At 41.3% G+C, this 19,522-nt stretch overlaps 1 protein-coding gene across 2 annotated transcripts in view; it reads left to right on the top strand.

The window, feature by feature from the left end:
• PHEX (phosphate regulating endopeptidase homolog X-linked) overlaps positions 1 to 18,716 on the top strand; it is a 205,416-nt gene extending 186,700 nt beyond the window's left edge. For both annotated transcript variants that reach the window (XM_044234827.1, XM_044234828.1), the window contains exons 18-22: positions 393 to 523; positions 7,016 to 7,081; positions 8,086 to 8,190; positions 12,750 to 12,826; positions 15,370 to 18,716. In XM_044234827.1, coding sequence (XP_044090762.1) covers positions 393 to 523; positions 7,016 to 7,081; positions 8,086 to 8,190; positions 12,750 to 12,826; positions 15,370 to 15,472 — 482 coding nt within the window. In that variant the 3' untranslated portion in view covers positions 15,473 to 18,716. The remainder of the gene's footprint in view (positions 1 to 392; positions 524 to 7,015; positions 7,082 to 8,085; positions 8,191 to 12,749; positions 12,827 to 15,369) is intronic.
• Positions 18,717 to 19,522: the final 806 nt, after the last annotated feature.

The raw sequence follows: 19,522 nt of genomic DNA, 5'->3' as shown, positions 1-19,522 counted from the left end.
AAAAAGCAAAGCACAAGGGCATCACAATTCCAGACTTCAAGCTATATTACAAAACTTTAGTCATTAAGACGGTATGGTTCTGACACTAACATAGATACATAGATCATTGGAACAAACTAGAAAACCCAGAAATGAGCCCACAAATACATGATCAATTAATCTTTGACAAAGCAGGCAAAAAAATAATCCAATGGAAAAAAGACAGTCTCTTCAACAAATGCTTCTGGGAAACTGGACAGCAACATGCAAAAGGATGAAAGTGCTCTTATACCACACACACAAATAAATTGAAAATGGATGAACGAATGACGTAAATGTGAGGCCTAAAACCATAAAAACCCTAGAAGAGAACATAGGTGGTGCAAATATCTTTTAACTTTCCTTTTTGCTAGGTAGAAAATATGATAAAAATGGAAACCTGGATCCTTGGTGGTCTACTGACTCAGAAGAAAAGTTTAAAGAAAAAACCAAGTGCATGGTTAACCAATATAGCAACTACTATTGGAGGAAAGCTGGCTTAAATGTAAGTACAACTATGGTGTTTTGTGGTTATTTTTTCTCTTTTGGACATTACTGGCTTTAGACCATTGGTTCTCAGTGTGTGGTTCCCAGGACAACAGCATCAGCCTCTTCTGGAAACTTGTTAGAAATGCAAATTGAGTCTTAGTTCAGATTTCTTGACCCAGAATTCTGGAGGGAGGTGGACACTGGTCTTCTGGCGCCTGTCTTTTCCCAAGCCCTCAGGTGACTCTGAATAAAGCTCAAGTTTGAGACTCACAGGCCTAAACATGAGTTTGTTTTCCTAGATTTAGATAAATGTAGAAAATCTTGTAGCAAACATACACCATACAATTCTTATGAATCTACACTCCGTATCATTTTTTTAAATTTCCTTCCAAATTACTATTTAATTCATTGAAATAAATCTCATTATTTTGAATTAATGACTCTGAATTGGTTAAGAGATCTTAGTTATAGAATTTTGAACAAAAGAAATGTACTTCTAAAGCATTTATTGTCTATTATACGTACATAATACATGTCCATGAAGGCAAGAATGAAGTTTTATAGTTGTCGTTCATGTGCATCAGATTTTCTTTCTTTCTTGTCTTCACCCCTTCTGCTCCCATCACTCTTCTCTTCCCTGCCTGTCATTCATCTTAATCACCCTGGTACACTATTTCACATGCTCGCGAAGAGATAGACACACACCACAGGCCCCTTTATTGCATGGTTTTCAGTTGCTGCCTAGAAGTCCACAGTGGGAACGTAATCGAACATATTCACCTAACCTCTTATTGAGATAGGTCACACTTTGTCTCCAGCTCTTTTCCCACAGTAAATGCTGCTGTAACAAAACTTCTCATTGTGTACCTATCCTTTTGATCCATCTAGGATAGATTCCTACTGTCACCAAGAAGTCATAATAGTCATAGTCCCACCAGTGGTATATGAAAGAGCATTTCTCTCTTCAGTTATTTTCTCACCAATGTATCAGAACTTTTTAAAGATATTACAGGTGTTAGAATTTTGTCATTCCCATTACAGAATTTTCTCCCAAATATATTACGCATCCATTAGATTTCATTTATGGCATCTTTTGACATATAAAAATTAAACATTGCTAGAGATCCAAAGATACCTATTTCTCTTAAAAAATAGGGGTGCCTAGGTGGCTCAGTGGGCTAAGCGTCTGTCTTTGGCTCAGCTCATGATCCTGGAACTCCAGGATTGAGCCCCACATCCCCAGATCAGGCTTTGTGCTCAACAGAGAGTCTGCTTCTCCGCTTCTCCTTTCCCTCACCCTGCTCAAGCTCTTTCTCTCTCACTCTCTCACATCAATAAATTAAAAAAACTTTAAAAAATAGTTTCTGCATTTCCACCCTATATCATATATATAGTCTGTGGTTTTTTAATTTTATATTTAAATCTTCATGCATGTGAAACTTAACTTTTTGTGGAGTTTTCTTTTATATAGATTTTATTTATTTATTTGAAACAGAGAAAGAGAACACAAGCAGGGAGGAGAGGCAGAGGGAGAAGGAGAAGCAGAATCCTCACTGAGCGGGGAGTGTGACCTGGGGCTTGATCCCAGAACTCTGGGATCATGTCCAGAGCTAAAGGCAGATACTTATGACTGAGCCACCCAGGCGACCCATTTTTATGGAGTTTAATGTGAGAATTCTTTTCTTCTAAAAGGATAGTCAGTTGATCCAGCATCATTGATTAAAAGATATTTTTTCTCACTGAATTGAGTATTTGTCAAATTTTAGATTCTCCTGTATATTGACATCAATTTTTGGATTAGCTATTCTGTTCTGCTGGTATGTATGTTCAGTTCTACACCAAGGTCTTATTACCATGGCTATATGGATTATTCTGGTATCTGTCAATACAAGGTCTCCCTCACTGCTCTTTTATATGCTTGGCCATTCTCAGGCAAATATTCTTCTGTATATGTTCCAAGATCATGTTACCCATTCTCACCCTGTCCCCCAAAGAAAATCCCACTGGGATTCTAAGTTAAATCATACTCAGTGGATGGAATTGATATTTTTTGTAATATAGTCTTCTTGTTCAAGAACATGGTATGCCTTTCTATCTGCTTGATAGCTGTTTTAAGTTTTCCAATACAACTCTACAGTTTTCTATATATACTTTATCTCCTCCACATTGTTCTTACTTCTTTTTCGTTTTCCTTATTTTGCTGGTTTGGTCAGGTTTTCATGCCCTCTCCGTACTATTAACTTTTTCATGTACTTTTTAATTGCATTTTCTGCTCCTGCTTTCATAATTATAAAAATGGGTTTCTCTCGTTGTATTTGACAGTAAGAGACTAGTAATGAAGAATTGTTGGTAGGGTATGGATCTGTAGGAAACCCTTACTAATCTAAAATATAGATGCACACAATGTATGCTCCTACACTATACAGGCAAGGGGACAGCACATAACAGAAGCAAGAGAACACACAAAACTGTCTTGGTCCTCCTGGTTCTTCAGCCATGTTCAGCACCAGGAATGCCATTCCTTGTCCAGGCAATGAAACCAGAGGCTGTATCTTGAATAGTATCTCTAGCTCTTTCATCACTGTTCTGGGAAGCCATTTATTTCTCTGCCCATATATTTCTTTAATATCTACAAGTAAGTCATGAGAAGATCTGAAATGGGTGCCCCGTTTATCTGTATTCAATGTAGAGGTTGTCACATTATGAAAATCCATCTAGATTATATGTTGCTTCAGGAGGAGCTTAGGGGAGGGGTTCTAGAGTCAGATAGAGGTTCAAATCTTGACTCAACCAGTTACAAGTTTTGTGAACATGGGAAAGTTCCTAGACATTCCTGACTCTGAGAGTCTTCATCTCTGAAATGGGTCACTGTTTCGGAACTCACTCATTTGTAAGAAGTAAATGACCGAGACTATGTAAAGCACCAGCATCATGCCTGACGTGCAGTAAGTGCTTAGTAAATTGTAGCTGATATTACTACTACTTTGCAACATACTCATAGGTACTCCATCCTAGGAGAAAACAAAGGCAAAGATTTGGGGGCTGAAAACCAAACGAAGAATAGAAGAGCAGTTTCTTTCGATGAAGGGAATACATATTTCCTGATGATTGTTACCGCAGGCTTGGGTGCTATACTTTTTGCCTACCTAAAACATAGTTAATCCTCATACTGGTCCCAAGAGGTATACATATTGCTAGCCTGTTTGACATGTAAGAAAACCGAGACTCAAAGAGATAAAAACCCACAGTAGTGCCTAGATTAGAATTTAGATTGGTGTGATTTCAAGATCCATACTCTGGGGGCTCCTGGGTGGCTCAGTGGGTTAAGCCTCTGCCTTCGGCTCAGGTCATGATCCCAGGGTCCTGGGATCAAGCCCCGCATCGGGCTCCCTGCTCAGTGAGGAGCCTGCTTCCTCCTCTCTCTCTCTGCCGCCTGCCTTCCTTGCCTACTTATGATCTCTGTCTGTCAAATAAATAAATAAAATCTTTTAAAAAATCCATATTCTGTTTTTTTAAAAGATTTTATTTATTTATTTGCCAGAGAGAGAGAGAGAGAAAGCAAGCACAGGCAGGGGGAGTGGCAGGCAGAGGGAGAAGCAGGCTCCCCTCTGAGCAGGGAGCCCGACGGGGGGCTTGATTCCAGGACCCTGGGATCATGACCTGAGCTGAAGGCAGATGCTTAACCGACTGAGCTACCCCGGCACCCCCGAAGATCCATATTCTTGCCCCCTATATCATGCTATCGTTCTCTTCTTTTAAGTTTATTTTAGTCCTGGGTGGTGTATTGGTTGGAGGACTATTCTACAGCATCCATATGGGCTAAAATGTCAGATACTGAGAGTGAATTCTGGCAAATGTGTACCTCTGTCATAAGGACCATAGAAAGGGGACACCTGTGTCAGCATCCATCCATTCAGCCATCAGGAAACAGTTTCAGTTTCATTCGCAGAGAAGAAAGGTTGACTTTCTTCGTGGGTATAAGATTCTGTGCTTTATTTTCTGGCTCCATTCATGGACGCCGGTCCCCTGTGCCTGAATCCTTGGCAGTGAACTGGAGAGGGCTCCAGCAGAGTGCCACAGAAGAAGACCATGAGCAGCTTGTGGGGCTTGGAGGCCAACCTATGACCATATGGTCTACTGAGGTGGTCTAGAGTGGGAGGAGCCAAAGGGGGATGGCTACTCCCCAGACCTCCGATTTTGATAAAGCTTAGAGGAAGGAGATTAAATTCCAGTGTGAGTAGATGTGTAAACAGAAGCGCCGGAATCAAGAGCAGTTGCGACATGACAAGAGAGCATATTATGAAGCAAAGACTCTGGAAACAAACTGCTTGGGTTTAAATCTGTGTGAAATGTGGGCAGTTCCTTTAATCACTGTTTTAAATCAAGTTCACTGGAAGCAAAGCCCAGGAAGGGATTTCTTAGGTAAGTGACTTATTCAGGAGGTAGTTTCAGGATAAACCTGTAAGATGGTGGTTGATTTCAAGAGAAACCTATAAGAGAAAACATGTTGGTTTCAGGAGTTTAGCCTCAGCCTGATCCCATAGAAGGTTCTGGAGCCTGAATCGCACCACAGAAATTGTTCAGCCTGGGGTAAGGGGCTAGGCAGTTCTCAGTGCACATCAGTTAGTTCTTGAGAAGTAGGGGATCACCTGCCAGGAATCTTCAGGTGAGGCGACTCTGCTAAGCTAAGGTTAACCTTCTTGAGCTAGGAGCAGTCGTAGGAATGGGTGTGTAGTCCTGGTGGAAATGGGGATCTGGTGCAACACCAAAGACTTGTGCTACACGCTCTGAGCTCTTCTTTCCCCATGTGTTAAGCAAGGTGGTGGTAACAGCACTTATGATGGAGGATTGTCGTAAAAGAAAGAATGTATGTCAGAGCAGGAGGGGAGCTTCGGGGGACCGAAGCTAGGAGGGTCCTGGGTGATTACAGAAATAAATGTTGTCTGAAGAGTTGTTTTTATCCATTGTGACTGATTGATACCTGGGTGACTGGCCTAGCTTAAAAGTAAAGAGTGCGTAGGATTCACGGCTTTAAAGTTGAGAGCGGGGTGTGTACATTTCCTGTTGCTGCCATCACAGATCACCACACACTTAATGACCTGAAAGAACACAAACCCTGTCCCGCAGCTCTGTATGTCCCACTCGGGTCTCAGTGGGCTTAAGCTGAAGTGTAAGCAGAGCTGCTTTTCTTTCTAGCTGCTCTGGGAAGAATCCGTCGCCTTGTGGTTTCTCACTCTTAGAGGCTGGCCACATTCCTTGGCTCCTGGCCCCTTCTTTCCTCAAAGCCAGCAGTGGCTGGTCACAGCTCACATTGGATCACTCTGACACACTCTCCTGACCCCCTTTTCCTCTGCTTACATGGACCCTTCTAGTTACACTGCACTCGCCTGGGTAATGCAGGCTAATGTCTCAGGATCCTTTATATAATCATAGTCTAAAAGTTCCTTTTGCCACGTAGGGTAACATTTGCACAGGGTCCAGGAATTTAGGACATAGACACCTTGGGTGGGTGGGTGGGAGGTATTATTTTGCCCCTTAGGCAGGGATTGACAGGCTTTGTCTGCAAAGAGTAATTATGGTAAGTAAGCGTGGTTTTGCAGGCCATAGGTCTCGGTGGCTACTTAGCTCTGTTGCCGTAGCAGGAGCGTGGCTGCGACGGTACGTCCACGACTGGGCATGGCTGCATGCCAAAAAATCTTGAATTATGCACACTGAATTTGAACTTGGTGTAAATTTCACATGCCACAAAATATTCTCCTTCTTTTGCATTCTCCCCACACCCCACCCATTGAGCCACGTGAAGTCTGATTTCACTTTGTAGCCTACATAGAAGAAAGGGGCAGGTTGGATTCTGGCTTATGGGCTGTATTGGTTTAGAACGCTCTTTGTCCTGTCCTGCGTAGGGATTTCAGAAACAGTCTTCAAAGGTGTGGAGGAATTATTTCACCATGCTTGGCCGGTTATCCTGCACATTGCAAACCTTGACCTTGTGGCCTGGGCTACTTCTGTTTGATCCCCGCCCCCCCCACCCGTAAGAACTACCCTCCTTTTAATTTTTCATGATCGTTGCTGAGGTAAAATGGTGATGTTTCATGAAGTTTTGTTCCTGTGTGGATCGTAAATGTTTGGAAACACAAAGCACACCGAAAAGAATACTCAAATGATATGAATTAATCAGAGAAAGTAGTCTGTATTGACATTTCTACTTTTACTCCATTAAACCAGAGTCACTCAGAATATTGTTAACATTTTATTGGAGTTGGCTCAATTGGTGAGAATACAGAGGTGGGTGAGAAAGAAACGTGTAGCATAATAAAATAGAAATTATTGTATTCAGAAGCACCTTGCTGGAGTTAGTTTGCCATCTCACAATATATTATGACTACCTGTGATTTAGTCCATGTAATTTACTCTTTAAAATATGGTACTCTCCCTAGCTATCACATTTATGCCTCTTGCTGAATGATAGTTGGCTGAGAAACACTCTTTTTTTCTTTTTCTTTGTTAGGTGAAGGGGAAGAGGACCCTGGGAGAAAATATTGCTGATAATGGAGGTCTGCGGGAAGCTTTTAGGGTACGCACTGCAACATTTGCTGTGATTTTTAAAATTAAACTATTGAGTGCCATGTGGGTGTCCCTCAATTTACACTATAGACATATTCTTGAGGAATTAGATTTCTGTCAATTCTGTGAATTTCTGTAAATAGAATTATATTTCCACATCAATGCTGTCCTGCTTTATTATGTGAATAGAGCTGCATTTCTTTTTTTTTTTTCTTTTTAGGGTTTAAAGTCACCCTAAAGAATAATAAATGTTAAGAATTATGTATTTAAAGGATAGCTTTCAGTAGATGCATTCACAATAATATCAAAACATGCTACAGAAATCTCCTCAGGGCTACATTCATATGAGTTTTCCCTGAGTATGCTGTCTCTATAGCCCTTCTTGTGATTTTCTCTTAAAATACCAAACTTCTGAATTGTGGCCAGAGACCACACAGAGGTTCTCGTATAGTGCGGGGAGGGCAGGTGAGAGTCCCTAATAATGTTTCCATCATCCACTGATCCTTGGTTAAACAAGAAATATAAGGATGATGTGGGAAGATTTTCAAAAAGGTAAATGTATTTAACGTCAAGACCAGAGTATTATTCTGAGGTTACACCCTTCCTGTATTCTGGTTAACATAGATTTTCTAAAATGACGGTGAGTTTTCCCTTTTATTTGGAAAAAGAAAAATTTGGCCCCATATGTTAACCCCCAAATTTATTTCCACAGCCCTTGCCATTGTGTTAGGAAAAGAACAGCTTCTTGGTGGGGGAGGAATTATTTAACACGTGCCTGCTTTGGCCCAGGGGCTCTGGTATCTATTGAGGGTGAGGTCTTCTCACAGGTGCAGCTGCCCCACTGTTAAGCTACACAACATTGATTTGCATTTCCAGGGGTTGGTTTGTTAAAGGAAAATTCTGACAGGCTGCACTTTGTTCCTGGTGGGGGATCTATTTAGGATCTCGGGCCCTGGATGAGAAAAGAGGAAGGCCAGCATTGCAGGGGATCAGCCTTTCTGCTTCCTTCCCCAGGCTTACAGGCAGTGGATAAAGGACAAGAGGCAGGGAGTCGAAGAGCCTCTGCTCCCAGGCATCGTCTTCACCAACAACCAGCTCTTCTTCCTGAGTTACGCGCACGTGAGTAGGCCCAGGAAGGGGCTGCAAAGGTGAAATGCGGGATTTTGGCTTCTCCCGTGGTCAGAAGTTCAGTGGTATAGCTTTGATTTTAGTTGAAATGTGATCTTGCTGTTTATTTTCAGGATAAATTTCACCTTCTTAATGTTCTGTGAGACATACTTAATGAACCAGTCAAGTCAGGGTTTATCGGTGTTGTTTGTCAAGTGGGCGACCAGTCCTATCATAACCCACTTGGTATTTCTTTAATATATGCTGACTTCTTAATGTATGCCCTACACTTTATAACCATTTCTAGTGATTCCTTCTTTGGCTTCTGGCACTCTGCCTTTTGCTGCATTTCTCTTTTTTCTCCTCTCTTTCTCTTCTTTTTTTTTTTTTGCGTCATTGGCCGACTGTATTCCACCACTTTCAACCTGTGGAGGGCCCTCAAAGCTGCGTTTCCCACAGCCAGGTGGACAGGTGAAGACTACCTGAGCTGAAAACAACATCAAAACCAAGGAGAGTCTCATTTATTCTTCTCCTATCCCCTTGGGAGGGAGACAAACCATAAGTGACTCTTAATCTCACACAAAAAACTGAGGGTTGCTGGGGGGAGGGGGGTTGGGAGAAGGGGGATGGGATTATGGACACTGGGGAAGGTATGTGCTTTGGTGAGTGCTGTGAAGTGTGTAAGCTGGGCGATTCACAGACCTGTACCCCTGGGGATAAAAATACATTATATGTTGGGGCGCTTGGGTGGCTCAGTGGGTTGGAGCCTCTGCCTTCGGCTCAGGTCATGATCTCTGGGTTCTGGGATCGAGCCCCGCGTCGGGCTCTCTGCTCCGCGGGGAACCTGCTTCCCCCTCTCTCTCTCTGCCTGCCTCTCTGCCTACTTGTGATTTCTCTCTGTCAAATAAATAAAATCTTAAAAAAATACATTATATGTTTATAAAAAAATGTAAAAAAAATACAAAAAACCAAGGAGAGTCATCTCACCCATTTGTGACTTTGATGGGCTTTCCGAACAGAAAGCGAAAGAAGATGTGTACTAAAAAAACACACAATTCTGAGTTCAAGTCTCTGGCTAATGAGATAAGCGCCAGTTCTTGGTTGCTGTTGGTTATCGCCCGGGCTTATGTCACAAACGTGTAGGCCTCATTTTCAAAGCAGGTAGGGAGGAGCCAATGAAGGTTCTAACACGTGGCTTCAGAGTGGGCAAATGTGTCTCCCTAAGACCACGGTTGTTACCAGCACAGCCTTCTTTGGCTCAGTCTTTACTGTCTCCTCAGTAAGCTGATTCCTTCCCACACTTCTCTGGTTGAGCCTGGCTAAAGGAGTCCCATCTTTCTGCTATCTTTTATTTCTTAAAGCTGACATGACAACACTACATAAATGCTGCTTTATCAACATGACAGCAGCGTACCTGGAGTCACCGAAATGACCTTCCTTTTTAGTCTTCCTGTTGCTCTCAACACAGCCTGGTCTTTGGGCCTTCCCGGTTAGAAAATCTAGATTCTTCTCTCTTCCTTGATTTGTCTGTCCTTGTTTTTATGACATGGGTTCCCAAAGCTGGATGTTTCATCCTTTTCTCTCCACTTTAGATCTTTAGATTCATCCTCCCTTTCTCCCCGTTACCCTGTATCTCATGCTCAGTAGAAGGCCCTTGAGCTCCCCTATTCCGCATTATCCCAACAGCCTAAGGCATGTTTTTCTGCCTTTGGCGTCTTCCCACCGCTATCTTACATGCCCCTGAAATACTACTTTTTATTTCATTACTGGCCTGCTCAGGGCACCGCAGGGACTCCCACATGGAGGCCAGGCACGTGCAGCTGGCTCTCCTCATCGTGTCCAGTCTTCCCCCACTCTACACAACCAGCTCTGAGTTCCTGGCGGCTCCGCCACACTCCCCCTTAGCCAGGCAGGCGTCCTCCTGGCCACCCGGCAGTGTTAGGCCTGTTACTGTCTCTGGGGCGTTGCTTTTGATTTTCCTTCTGTAATGTGACCTCCTTCGTACTCCGCCCCCTCCGGTGACTTAACCCTGTCGTTATCTTTCAGGCTGCATGGTGAGTTCCACCTCCTCCACATTTTCCACAAGCTTCCCCAAGGACTCCAGTTCTCTCTTTCTCTCTCTCTCTTTTGAATCTCCAGCTCCTTTACACTTCTCTTCATTACTATGCAGTTTAGTCCTTAAATGTTCTCAAAATGTTGAGGACTTTTAGTTTTATCTCCATAGCTAATCTTCTGGATCCCTGTATTTCTTATGTATCCCCATAGCACCCAGCAAAGATGCTGGGTATATTGAAAATCCTGACATTTTTAGATGAATTGCTTAAAAATGGTAAGAGTAAGTAACAGTTCAGTTAAGGAAGTTTTTTTTTTTTTGGTGTGTGGGCGGGGAGTCAGTACTGGGTCAGATATCTCACAATATAGTTAGAATTTTTTAGAGCAGGGGTCGGCAAACTAGGACCCATGGGCCCAATATGGTCTGCTGCCCATTTTTGGTAAAACTCTTTTATTGGAAAAGAGCCACGCTCTTTCCTTTGCGTTGTGGGTAGCTGGTTTTGTGTGACAGTGGCAGAACTGAGTTGAAACAGAGACCTTCTCGTCTGCAAAGCCTGAAATATTTAACATCTTCCCTTTTACCGAAAAAATGTGCTGACCCTTGGTCGAGAGGACAAAGCACAGTGTCCATTGGTTCTTCCTTCAGATGTTAACTTACTTAATTAAAGCCCATCTTAGTTATATCCTAGTTATATCTTTTCGTGTGTAAACTAATTGGTAGCAACATTACCTTCGTAATTTTTGAAATGTCTTCAAATAAAATTCCGAAGCATATCTGATTTATTTTAAACTAAAGAGATTTAGGGAAAAAATGAAAAGCTATTTTATGTTACTAATGAGAAATTTATCTTGGAGGTTTTCCTACTGACAGAAGGAGGAGATTTTCAGTCTTTTGTACTTTGGAAGAAGTCTGCTTATAGGGAGTAAGTTATTTTCCCTCCTGAAAGGATTCTAGGAAAACAGTAACAACCATAATGTGTTTTCAGAAGTCTCTTAAATGGTTTGTGAAGCAAAGACAGCGCTAAAACAATACCATACAATGATGTAAGAATATAAGAAGAAATAACACAAGAAGAAGTGAGGTAATGGCGAATGTGGCAAACAACTTCAACTTAGCTAGCCTCTGAGGAAATGCAGGCATCATATTACGAAAGTGTCTTCACAGTCACATTCAGACTGCTTATCTTCATCAAAAGCAATAGCAGCATATCACCTTTTCTGCTTCCTGTGTTCCTGTAGTTTGTGTTACCTGTTAATTTTTTTCCCTCAGATAATCTTATCCTTCTACTTCTCTCCATTCCTGTTGATCCTTATTTAGTGGCCATTCATAAACCTTTCCATGAATTTAGACTCTTCAAACTGATCTCTAATTTCCTCTGCCAGATAATTCTTTTAAAAACATGGTTTTATCATTTTCTTGCTCACAAACAATGTTTAAATATAGTTTAAATTCTTTAGCTTGGGGCTCAAGACTTCAGAAATCTGGCAACATCCTCTCTCTACCCTGGTCTCCCATCACTGCCCATTATGTACCATGCAGTCCAGCTACAGGGAATGTCTTGCTTTTTTTTCCCTCTCGGGTAGGTCTTTGCTTCTATTTTCTTCTGCCCTTGGAATGCACCCCATCATTGCTTGTCTCCCAGTTCTTTTCATACTTCAAGATTATATCATGTTTCCAGACACATTGCAAGTCAGGATTGAGTAAGTTACGGTGCAGGAGCAAGCAATACAAAGACAGTTTCTTTTGTGTTCATGCCCCCCATCAAATGTGGGTTGAGAGAGGGGCTCGGCTTGTAGTTTTTACTCAAGGACCTGGGTTTTGGAGTCTTGATCTCAACACATGCTTAACATGTTCACCATTGGAGTAGGAAAGTGGTATGAGGAAGTGTACAGGGAACCTTCATGTGGCTTCTTAAATTGTTCTTAAGATGCTTAGAACTTCTGCTAGGTTTTTAAAGCTTCCACAAGGATGTGCTGTCTATCACTTCTGCTCACATTTCATGGATCAGAGCAAGTCTTAGAGCTTTGCCTAACTTCTGTGTTTATGGAGAAGTGTTTTCGTGTCCAAGGTCCTGACTAGGGGTGACACAAGCAAGGCACCTAGGGTGCGAAACACTCACTTCCCATGACCATACTCTGTAATAGATGATGGATTCATTTTTTTTCCGTTGGAGTGAATATGGTTGAATTTGGTAAGCCCTCTTCCAAGCATTATATTATTTGAATTAATACATTGGTCGATTCCTGGACATATACAGCGTTTTCTTGATTTAAGAATTGTGTCTGGAACCTGTCGTAATTTACTCAAATTGTGGAATTATGCACAACAATAAAACCTTCTACACTGGGGATTGGAATAATAGATGCTGTTACTGGTGAAGGTTTTACCTGATCTACTAAAACTGTTTGTCATCCACTGAGTCTAAAATTACTCTTCAGTATAATTTGGAGCAGTTAAGGAGGTAGAAAGTGTGTAATTGGAAAGGAAACATAATTATTGGCATGCTTTTCTCTTCTAGGTGAGGTGTAATTCCTACAGACCAGAAGCTGCCCGAGAACAAATCCAAATTGGTGCTCACAGCCCCCCTCAGTTTAGGTAAATGGGCAAATCAGTGACCCTCTTTTTAAACTGTCCTACCTCTTCCCTGACTCAGCTGTCCCAGTGTTATACCAAACAGGAGATTGGAACAAGAGCCTGTGTTGTGAACAGCAGTCTCTCCATTTTGCAGACAGAAATACTTGGCCAAAGAGAAACTGAGCACCTTTTCTTTCACTAGCAGGAAGCTAGTCTAGTCCGCATTCTCTTAAAAAAAAAAAATGTCCATGGTAGGCATTTGTGCATGCCCCTAGCCCATTGCTATAGCAGGAGATCCATGAGCTAGTACAAGACTCCAAAGGCAATTTAGAATCCAAATCATAACTTTAGTATTATTTCTCATTTATTATCTTCCAGTTTTTGCAAGGCCCAGTCCAGGGGTGCCATGAGCACCATGGCTGCTTAGTAAATGGGAATATTTGATTTATCCAACCACCTACATTTTTTGTGTGTGTATGTGGGGGGGGCCACGAATGTCTCTTTCCTTAGACAAGGATGAGAGCTCACATACTGTACCTTAAAGCACACAGAGCTCTGGTGCATTTTGTATTCTAGAGTATCCTGTTTCATGAAAGCCTCTTGTTCTTCCATGCAGCCGGCTGGCAGAATGAATGAATGCCCGCTTTCCGAATAGCTCGGAATACAAAACAGGATGTATGAGGATATTTAGCTATTAGAATTCATATCTGAAGTCAGAGCGCTATGTTTTGGTTTTTAGTTTGAATCATTTTTTGAAATAGTTGCTTCAAATGAAGGGAAAGGGATGATGACCTGCAATCTTAATTGTCAGAATGATGAAATAATAAGTGAAAATAAAATTAAGGTTAGGGTATTTACCCAGTGCTAGGTTTCTAGCCCCGTTTGAGATTTTCTGTAGTTGGGGTCAGAGAAGTATAATGGGGGCTATATAAGAAACGATAGTAATTTTTTATTGACCAGTTCTTTCCTTAGAGCTTGTCATACCTGGATATCCTTATGTTTAATGTTTAAATGAATCCATCAGCACAGTGTAGGAAAATCATCTAAATTTTCTCCTATATTTAAAAATCTTACTCCTAAAACCTTGCTTTAGAAATGTTTCAGAAATTGACTCTAAATTACCCAGGAGCATAAAAATCTAATCACAGTGTTAGAAAATTCTACCCCACTGGGCTAAACTGTCAAAAAATGCTGACAGTCTCTAATGAACTAAAGTATGCTCCCACTGATGAGTGGTGCAGATAGAAACCACACAGTAGGTTAATTACTTAACAGGTAAGATTTTTAGAAACTAATTTCCTTTTACTAACTAGTTGCCTGTAATACTGGATTTTAGCTGATAATTTACAGAGTATACTTACTAATTACCAGCTAAATTCTCTTTAGCATTTGCCCAGGGTGTATCACACTATGATATCCCTACTCATATATCCCAGCTAAAACACAGGAGGTTTGAATACAGGCCACTATATTCCTTCACATGCCCATAGGTCACATAGTCGTTAGGGAAGAAATAGTATCTAAGAATGCTGAGTCTCTCTAGTCAACACTCTGAACATGAAGTTGAGTAAGAAATAGATGAGGGGGCAGTTTTTGCTGGCTTGTTAGTGATGTCTGCGGTAACTATAGATTTTGAGTACAGCAGAAATCACACAATGGAAATAGCACTGCCAACCAAAGTGCTGAGTAGGAATCCACAGTCTTTACTGCAGTCAGGGAACTTGTAAGGACACCAGATTTTGGAACCAACTCCGGTAAAACATTGCTCATCAATAACGAGTAGATACCATTCATTAGTTTGTTGCCTGGACTGAATTTGAGGTAAGTATGAACCTTCAAATGTAATAGGAATGAAGCAAAAGTGTTTTTGTAGATTGGGTGAGGTCTAAGGTAGCAATGACATGAATGAATCTTACAGACATAATATTGAGTGAAAGAAGGCAGGAACAACAGAGTGCATACTGTGGAGTCTGTTCATATGAAGTTCAAAAACAGGCAAAACTAATCAGTGGTGATAGAGGTCAGACTGGTAGTTATCCTTGGAAGCTCCACTGGTAGGGCACACCGTGGAGCCTTCTAGGTGCTAGAAATATCCCATATCTTGTTCTGGGTGGTAGTAACATGAGTATACACACATGAACAAAATCAGTGAGCTTTACCTTTCAGATGTGTGCACTTTATATCAGTTATACCTTCCATAAATGTTAAAAAAATAGAAAGCCCAGGTATTGGTAAATCTAACAGTTTATAGGAATCTGTAAATTTGTAGGACTATACAATCACATACATAATTTATAGGAATTGTAAATCCTATAGTTGATAGGAATTTGAGGGTATTGGGAAGATTAATCATAGCGTTTGACTTTCAGGAGGTGTTGGTTCTAGTCTCAGCTCTGTGAATTTCTTTGGAAATTTACTTCTCCCTTTTGGTCTTCAGTTGTCTCCCTTGTAAACAGATGAAATGAATGCAACATCCCTGTGAGCAGTACACTGTTAAAGTTTTTTTCCAGAACCTCTTGAGATGGAAGAATTAAATGACATGAGCTGTGACATATCTTTTCCAGGGTCAATGGTGCAGTTAGCAACTTCGAAGAATTCCAGAAAGCCTTTAACTGTCCATCGAATTCCACGATGAACAGAGGCCCGGACTCCTGCCGACTCTGGTAGCTGGACCGCTGGTTTCTGCCATCCCAAGAGCCACGCAGTACCAGTAGAGGCCACACGGAGCGCTCTTCGCCACTGCTGTCAGCCTGTATTCCCTGCCCCACCTCCCTGAACTCCAGTTTTTAGTGCATCTTCCGTATTTGGGTGTTGGTTGGATGGAAAGAGTATATTCAAATTGTAGGGCTCGGAATCTAAGAAGGGATCTCAGTATGTTTCTTTACAAAACCAGACTAACAGAAATAAATCTCTAGGCTACTTTTGTTAAAACATTATCTGCTGAATTGTTCCTCTTGCCCATTTTTAGTCTTAAAACAGCTAGGTGGTATATAACGTCTTAAGCCACAGCTTCGCAGGGATCTAAGCATAATTTATCCAGAAAAAAATTCGGTCTATTGAATGTGTAACCCTCAATGACGAAGACATGTTCCTGGAACACCTGGTAGTTCTTGCTGCTCTATGGAATGCACTGCTGCTAGGTTTTACGTATCGCCATCCACCACGTTTATTAACTCAATGGTGGTTAAGTTAGAAATGTGTTGGAGCTTCATTTTACAATTTTTGCTGATATTTTTGCCCTCGGTTCAGAAGTTTGTTGGGATGAAAATGCATCTTGCAGCTTCTGTCTGACGTAGCTGATTGCCCTGTTTAAGTCAGCATGAGCAAAGCTGGCCGAAAGGCTACTTGAAAAAGGGTTTCAGTTCTTCAAATAGAAAAAAGAGAAAAGGATGTGTCTTTAAGGCCCAGAAGAAGTCAAAACTCCTCATCACGCAACAGTAGAGACACGAGGAGATGAAATCTCCACCATTTGATCTCTTTTGCCCAAGCCTCAATGATTATGTCTCTCTGACAGACACTTTTCCTTTGTCCAATTCTTAACTTGTCTCGTTACTCTCATGTATGTGCATTTTTCTGTTTCTGAAATGACAAGACATTGAGAAAATGATTTTCTGATTCTCTGTTAGGAACTTAGGGCTTTTATTCCCCCTTTAGCTTAAAGGAACAGATACTACACTGAAGTGGGTGCGAAGTAACCTTGTGTTTTGGCTTGGTTAATGTTACCTCTCTTTGAAAAAATGCTTTTTGAAAAATTTGTTGAAGGCATTTTAGAATTTATTGATTAAATTTAGAATTCCCTGCATAGTCCAAAGAAACATAATTTTCACCGTCTAAGCCTTCTAAAGAGTCTGTTAGAAAGAGCAGGCCTAAGTTTTTGATCCTTAGGACTTGATGCTTTCATGTGAACTCGTACATCTCTTATTAGTGTGTATCTGTAGGATAAAATTGTGATGGCCTTAATCTGGCATTTCAAGTTTTTTAAAATAACTTTCCTCCCTGTGCATTATTCATTGTATATGCAGTTTTGGCCAATAGGAAAATCTCAAAAGCAAAAGGACAAATTCAGACTAACTGTGGGGCCATTTTGCACCCCTGTGATTTGTTGTCCTTTTTTATTTTTTAAATGTTAAGTTCGTGCCATGTCTTTTTGTAATTGTGGGAACTTCTGAAGGGGGAAAATTGCAGGGGCAGCATCATGAGGAAAACAGTTACACTGCTTTAGGGGAGAGTGATTTTCCCCTTGACCTCCTCCTCTCTGAATGAATTAACTTTTGAAGTGCAGCTAGTTTTTCTTCCTTTTAACCAAGGCTTAATGTGACCTTTGTTCATATTCTTAAAAGCAAGGGCAGTTAGGGTGGGTCTGCTGGGAGTAGACATGTGTTTTCTCTGGAGGAATCATTCTGATTTGTTTTAGACGTACAAGATGCTCCTTGTTTTATGCCAGTACTTGGACATTTAAAATCAGTTGTGGTTTCTTATGCTTTTATGAATAGCATTTTCCTTCTAGATTTCTCTTTTTAAACTCCAAATAAACACATTCCTGCAGGTCAGAGAAAGTGTTTGATTTCTGAAAGCACAGGCTGAGGATTGTGGAAATGCGCATCAGTCACTTGCTGGTTGAGGACAGCTGGTTGGTGATCAGCTGGGGTCCTACACTTTCTAAATGATGTGGCTGCCTTGTCCTGATTAACTTGACTTGACATAAGTCCGCTATCCAGAAAGCTGTGGATACGACGGCCGTTATTAAAACAAAATAAACCCAAAGCAGCGATACCAAATCCTCAGTACTAGCTAGAGCCATATTGCGGTAGGATTGGATTTCCAAATACATGCTCATGTTTACATTTTCAGACGACACTCTCGTTGTTCCTTTTCTTCAATACAGATCACTACAGGAAGCAGACTCTGAGTAAGTGGTAGAGGGAAGAAGGTAAAAGATGAGTGGAAGGAAAGGTAAAAAAGTAGGGAGAAGAATATGTTGCTGACAAGAAGACAGGATTTGGGCAATCCTTGCTAAGCTCATCCACTGGAGTACAGCCATAAAGTTTTACAAAAATAATCGTGGTAAGTCAAAAGGAAATTAGATATTGGATCACAGACTAGAACTGCCGTCACATACTTTTCTGATTCATATACCAGATGTTCTGCCAATGGACTATTGTCTGTGTGTTGGAAGGAGTTAGGTTTTTTTTTTTTTTTGAAAATTCTCCCAGATTAGTCAAGGATTTTATGTATATAAAGTGGTATTATTTGAGCTTATCTCCATTGCCCAAAGTTTGTTCAGCTTTTCACCAGCCACACAGCACTGGCCTCCTATTTCCGTTTTTGCCTTTTATGAGATGGACTTGGACATGACAGATGCAAGCTCAGGATTCGTAAATTATCCTGAAGTTTATTCAGTGCCTTTCCTCAATGGAGCTTAAAGCATAGCACATAAATTTTATCTTCTTTAGCCCTGGAGCATCACTAAAAAGCAACAAGGAATGATGGCTTGCCACACAGGTTATGCTCATGCCAGAGAAGTGGAGAGAGGTTTGAAATTGCTTTGTTGAGTATCCCAGAATCAGGAAAGGCAGAGTCTTTGTTCTGTGGGCTGCTGACCTCTGCATTAACCCTCATCCCTTAGATCACCCCGATTCTCATTTATTCTCTTAGTATTTCCATAATCACTTAGCATTTGATAGGCTTCTTCCTTGAGATTTTTAACGTAACGTCTCAATTGCATATTAAGGTAAGGAAGAATATGCTTGCTACATGCAGCTACACTCTCATTACTGGTGGCTGTGCCCCCACTGGTCTGAAGAAAGGTGTACCTGCATGATGCGTTTTATATCTAAATGGTCATTGTATTTTCTTCTCTTGTAGAACAATGTGAACAGTCATTTTAAGGACAATAAAAAGTTGAAGATTTTCTGTTTCCTCTCTATTTTTATGTATATGTGTGTATGTGTGTTTTACTCTCTTTTAAAAAATATAATTGATTGTATCTGTTAACACATTCAGTTCTGTTTTAGACAGTCCTGTTTGCCCCCCAAAGCACCCTAGTAGACTACGTTTCTTGATCTAGGAAAGTGGGATTTGAATGCCTTAACTTGGCAGACAGTGAGAGATTTGTAAGGCAGTCATTGTATTTTCTTCCAGAATGTAAGTCAGCAGAGGTGGCTTATTGCTTATGCAGTAATATTCTTATTGAGGAAAAGGGAAGCTTCTGAGGGAATTAGGAGCCACAGTAGGGCTGGTCTTAACAAAATGATGGTGAACATTACAGTTAGTATCAGACCAAAGAATCTCTATGGGCTCTCACTTTTCTTTAACGATCTAGTCCATTTATAGTCACTCAGTACACCATAACTGAACACCTGTTCTGTTCATCTCATGGAACTAGCTGTATTAGGCAGATTAGATGCTGTCCCTGGGCCTCAGTGAATAGTCTTGTCTTACGTGGGAGACAGGCCCATAAGCTGTTAGAATTACCCTGCTTTGTGGCGAATGTGGTGATATTCAAGGACATCAGGTTATGCTTCGGTGCATAGAAAAGGAATTACTCAACTCCCCTCTGGTGGCTGCTGTCGGTGCTCTCTCTCTGCCCAAATCCCAGCAACTCCCCTTCCCTGGGCACCCTAACCTCACCTGGGTGCTTTTCTTTCTAAGTGGCCCAGGCTCTCTAGGGGAGCTGCACTCATGCTACTGGAGCCTCTTTGCCCCACGCACACTTAG

The sequence above is a fragment of the Neovison vison genome, chromosome X, assembly GCF_020171115.1.
Source record: "Neovison vison isolate M4711 chromosome X, ASM_NN_V1, whole genome shotgun sequence".
Classification (NCBI taxonomy): domain Eukaryota; kingdom Metazoa; phylum Chordata; class Mammalia; order Carnivora; family Mustelidae; genus Neogale; species Neogale vison.
This window is presented reverse-complemented; position numbering and strand designations above follow the sequence as displayed.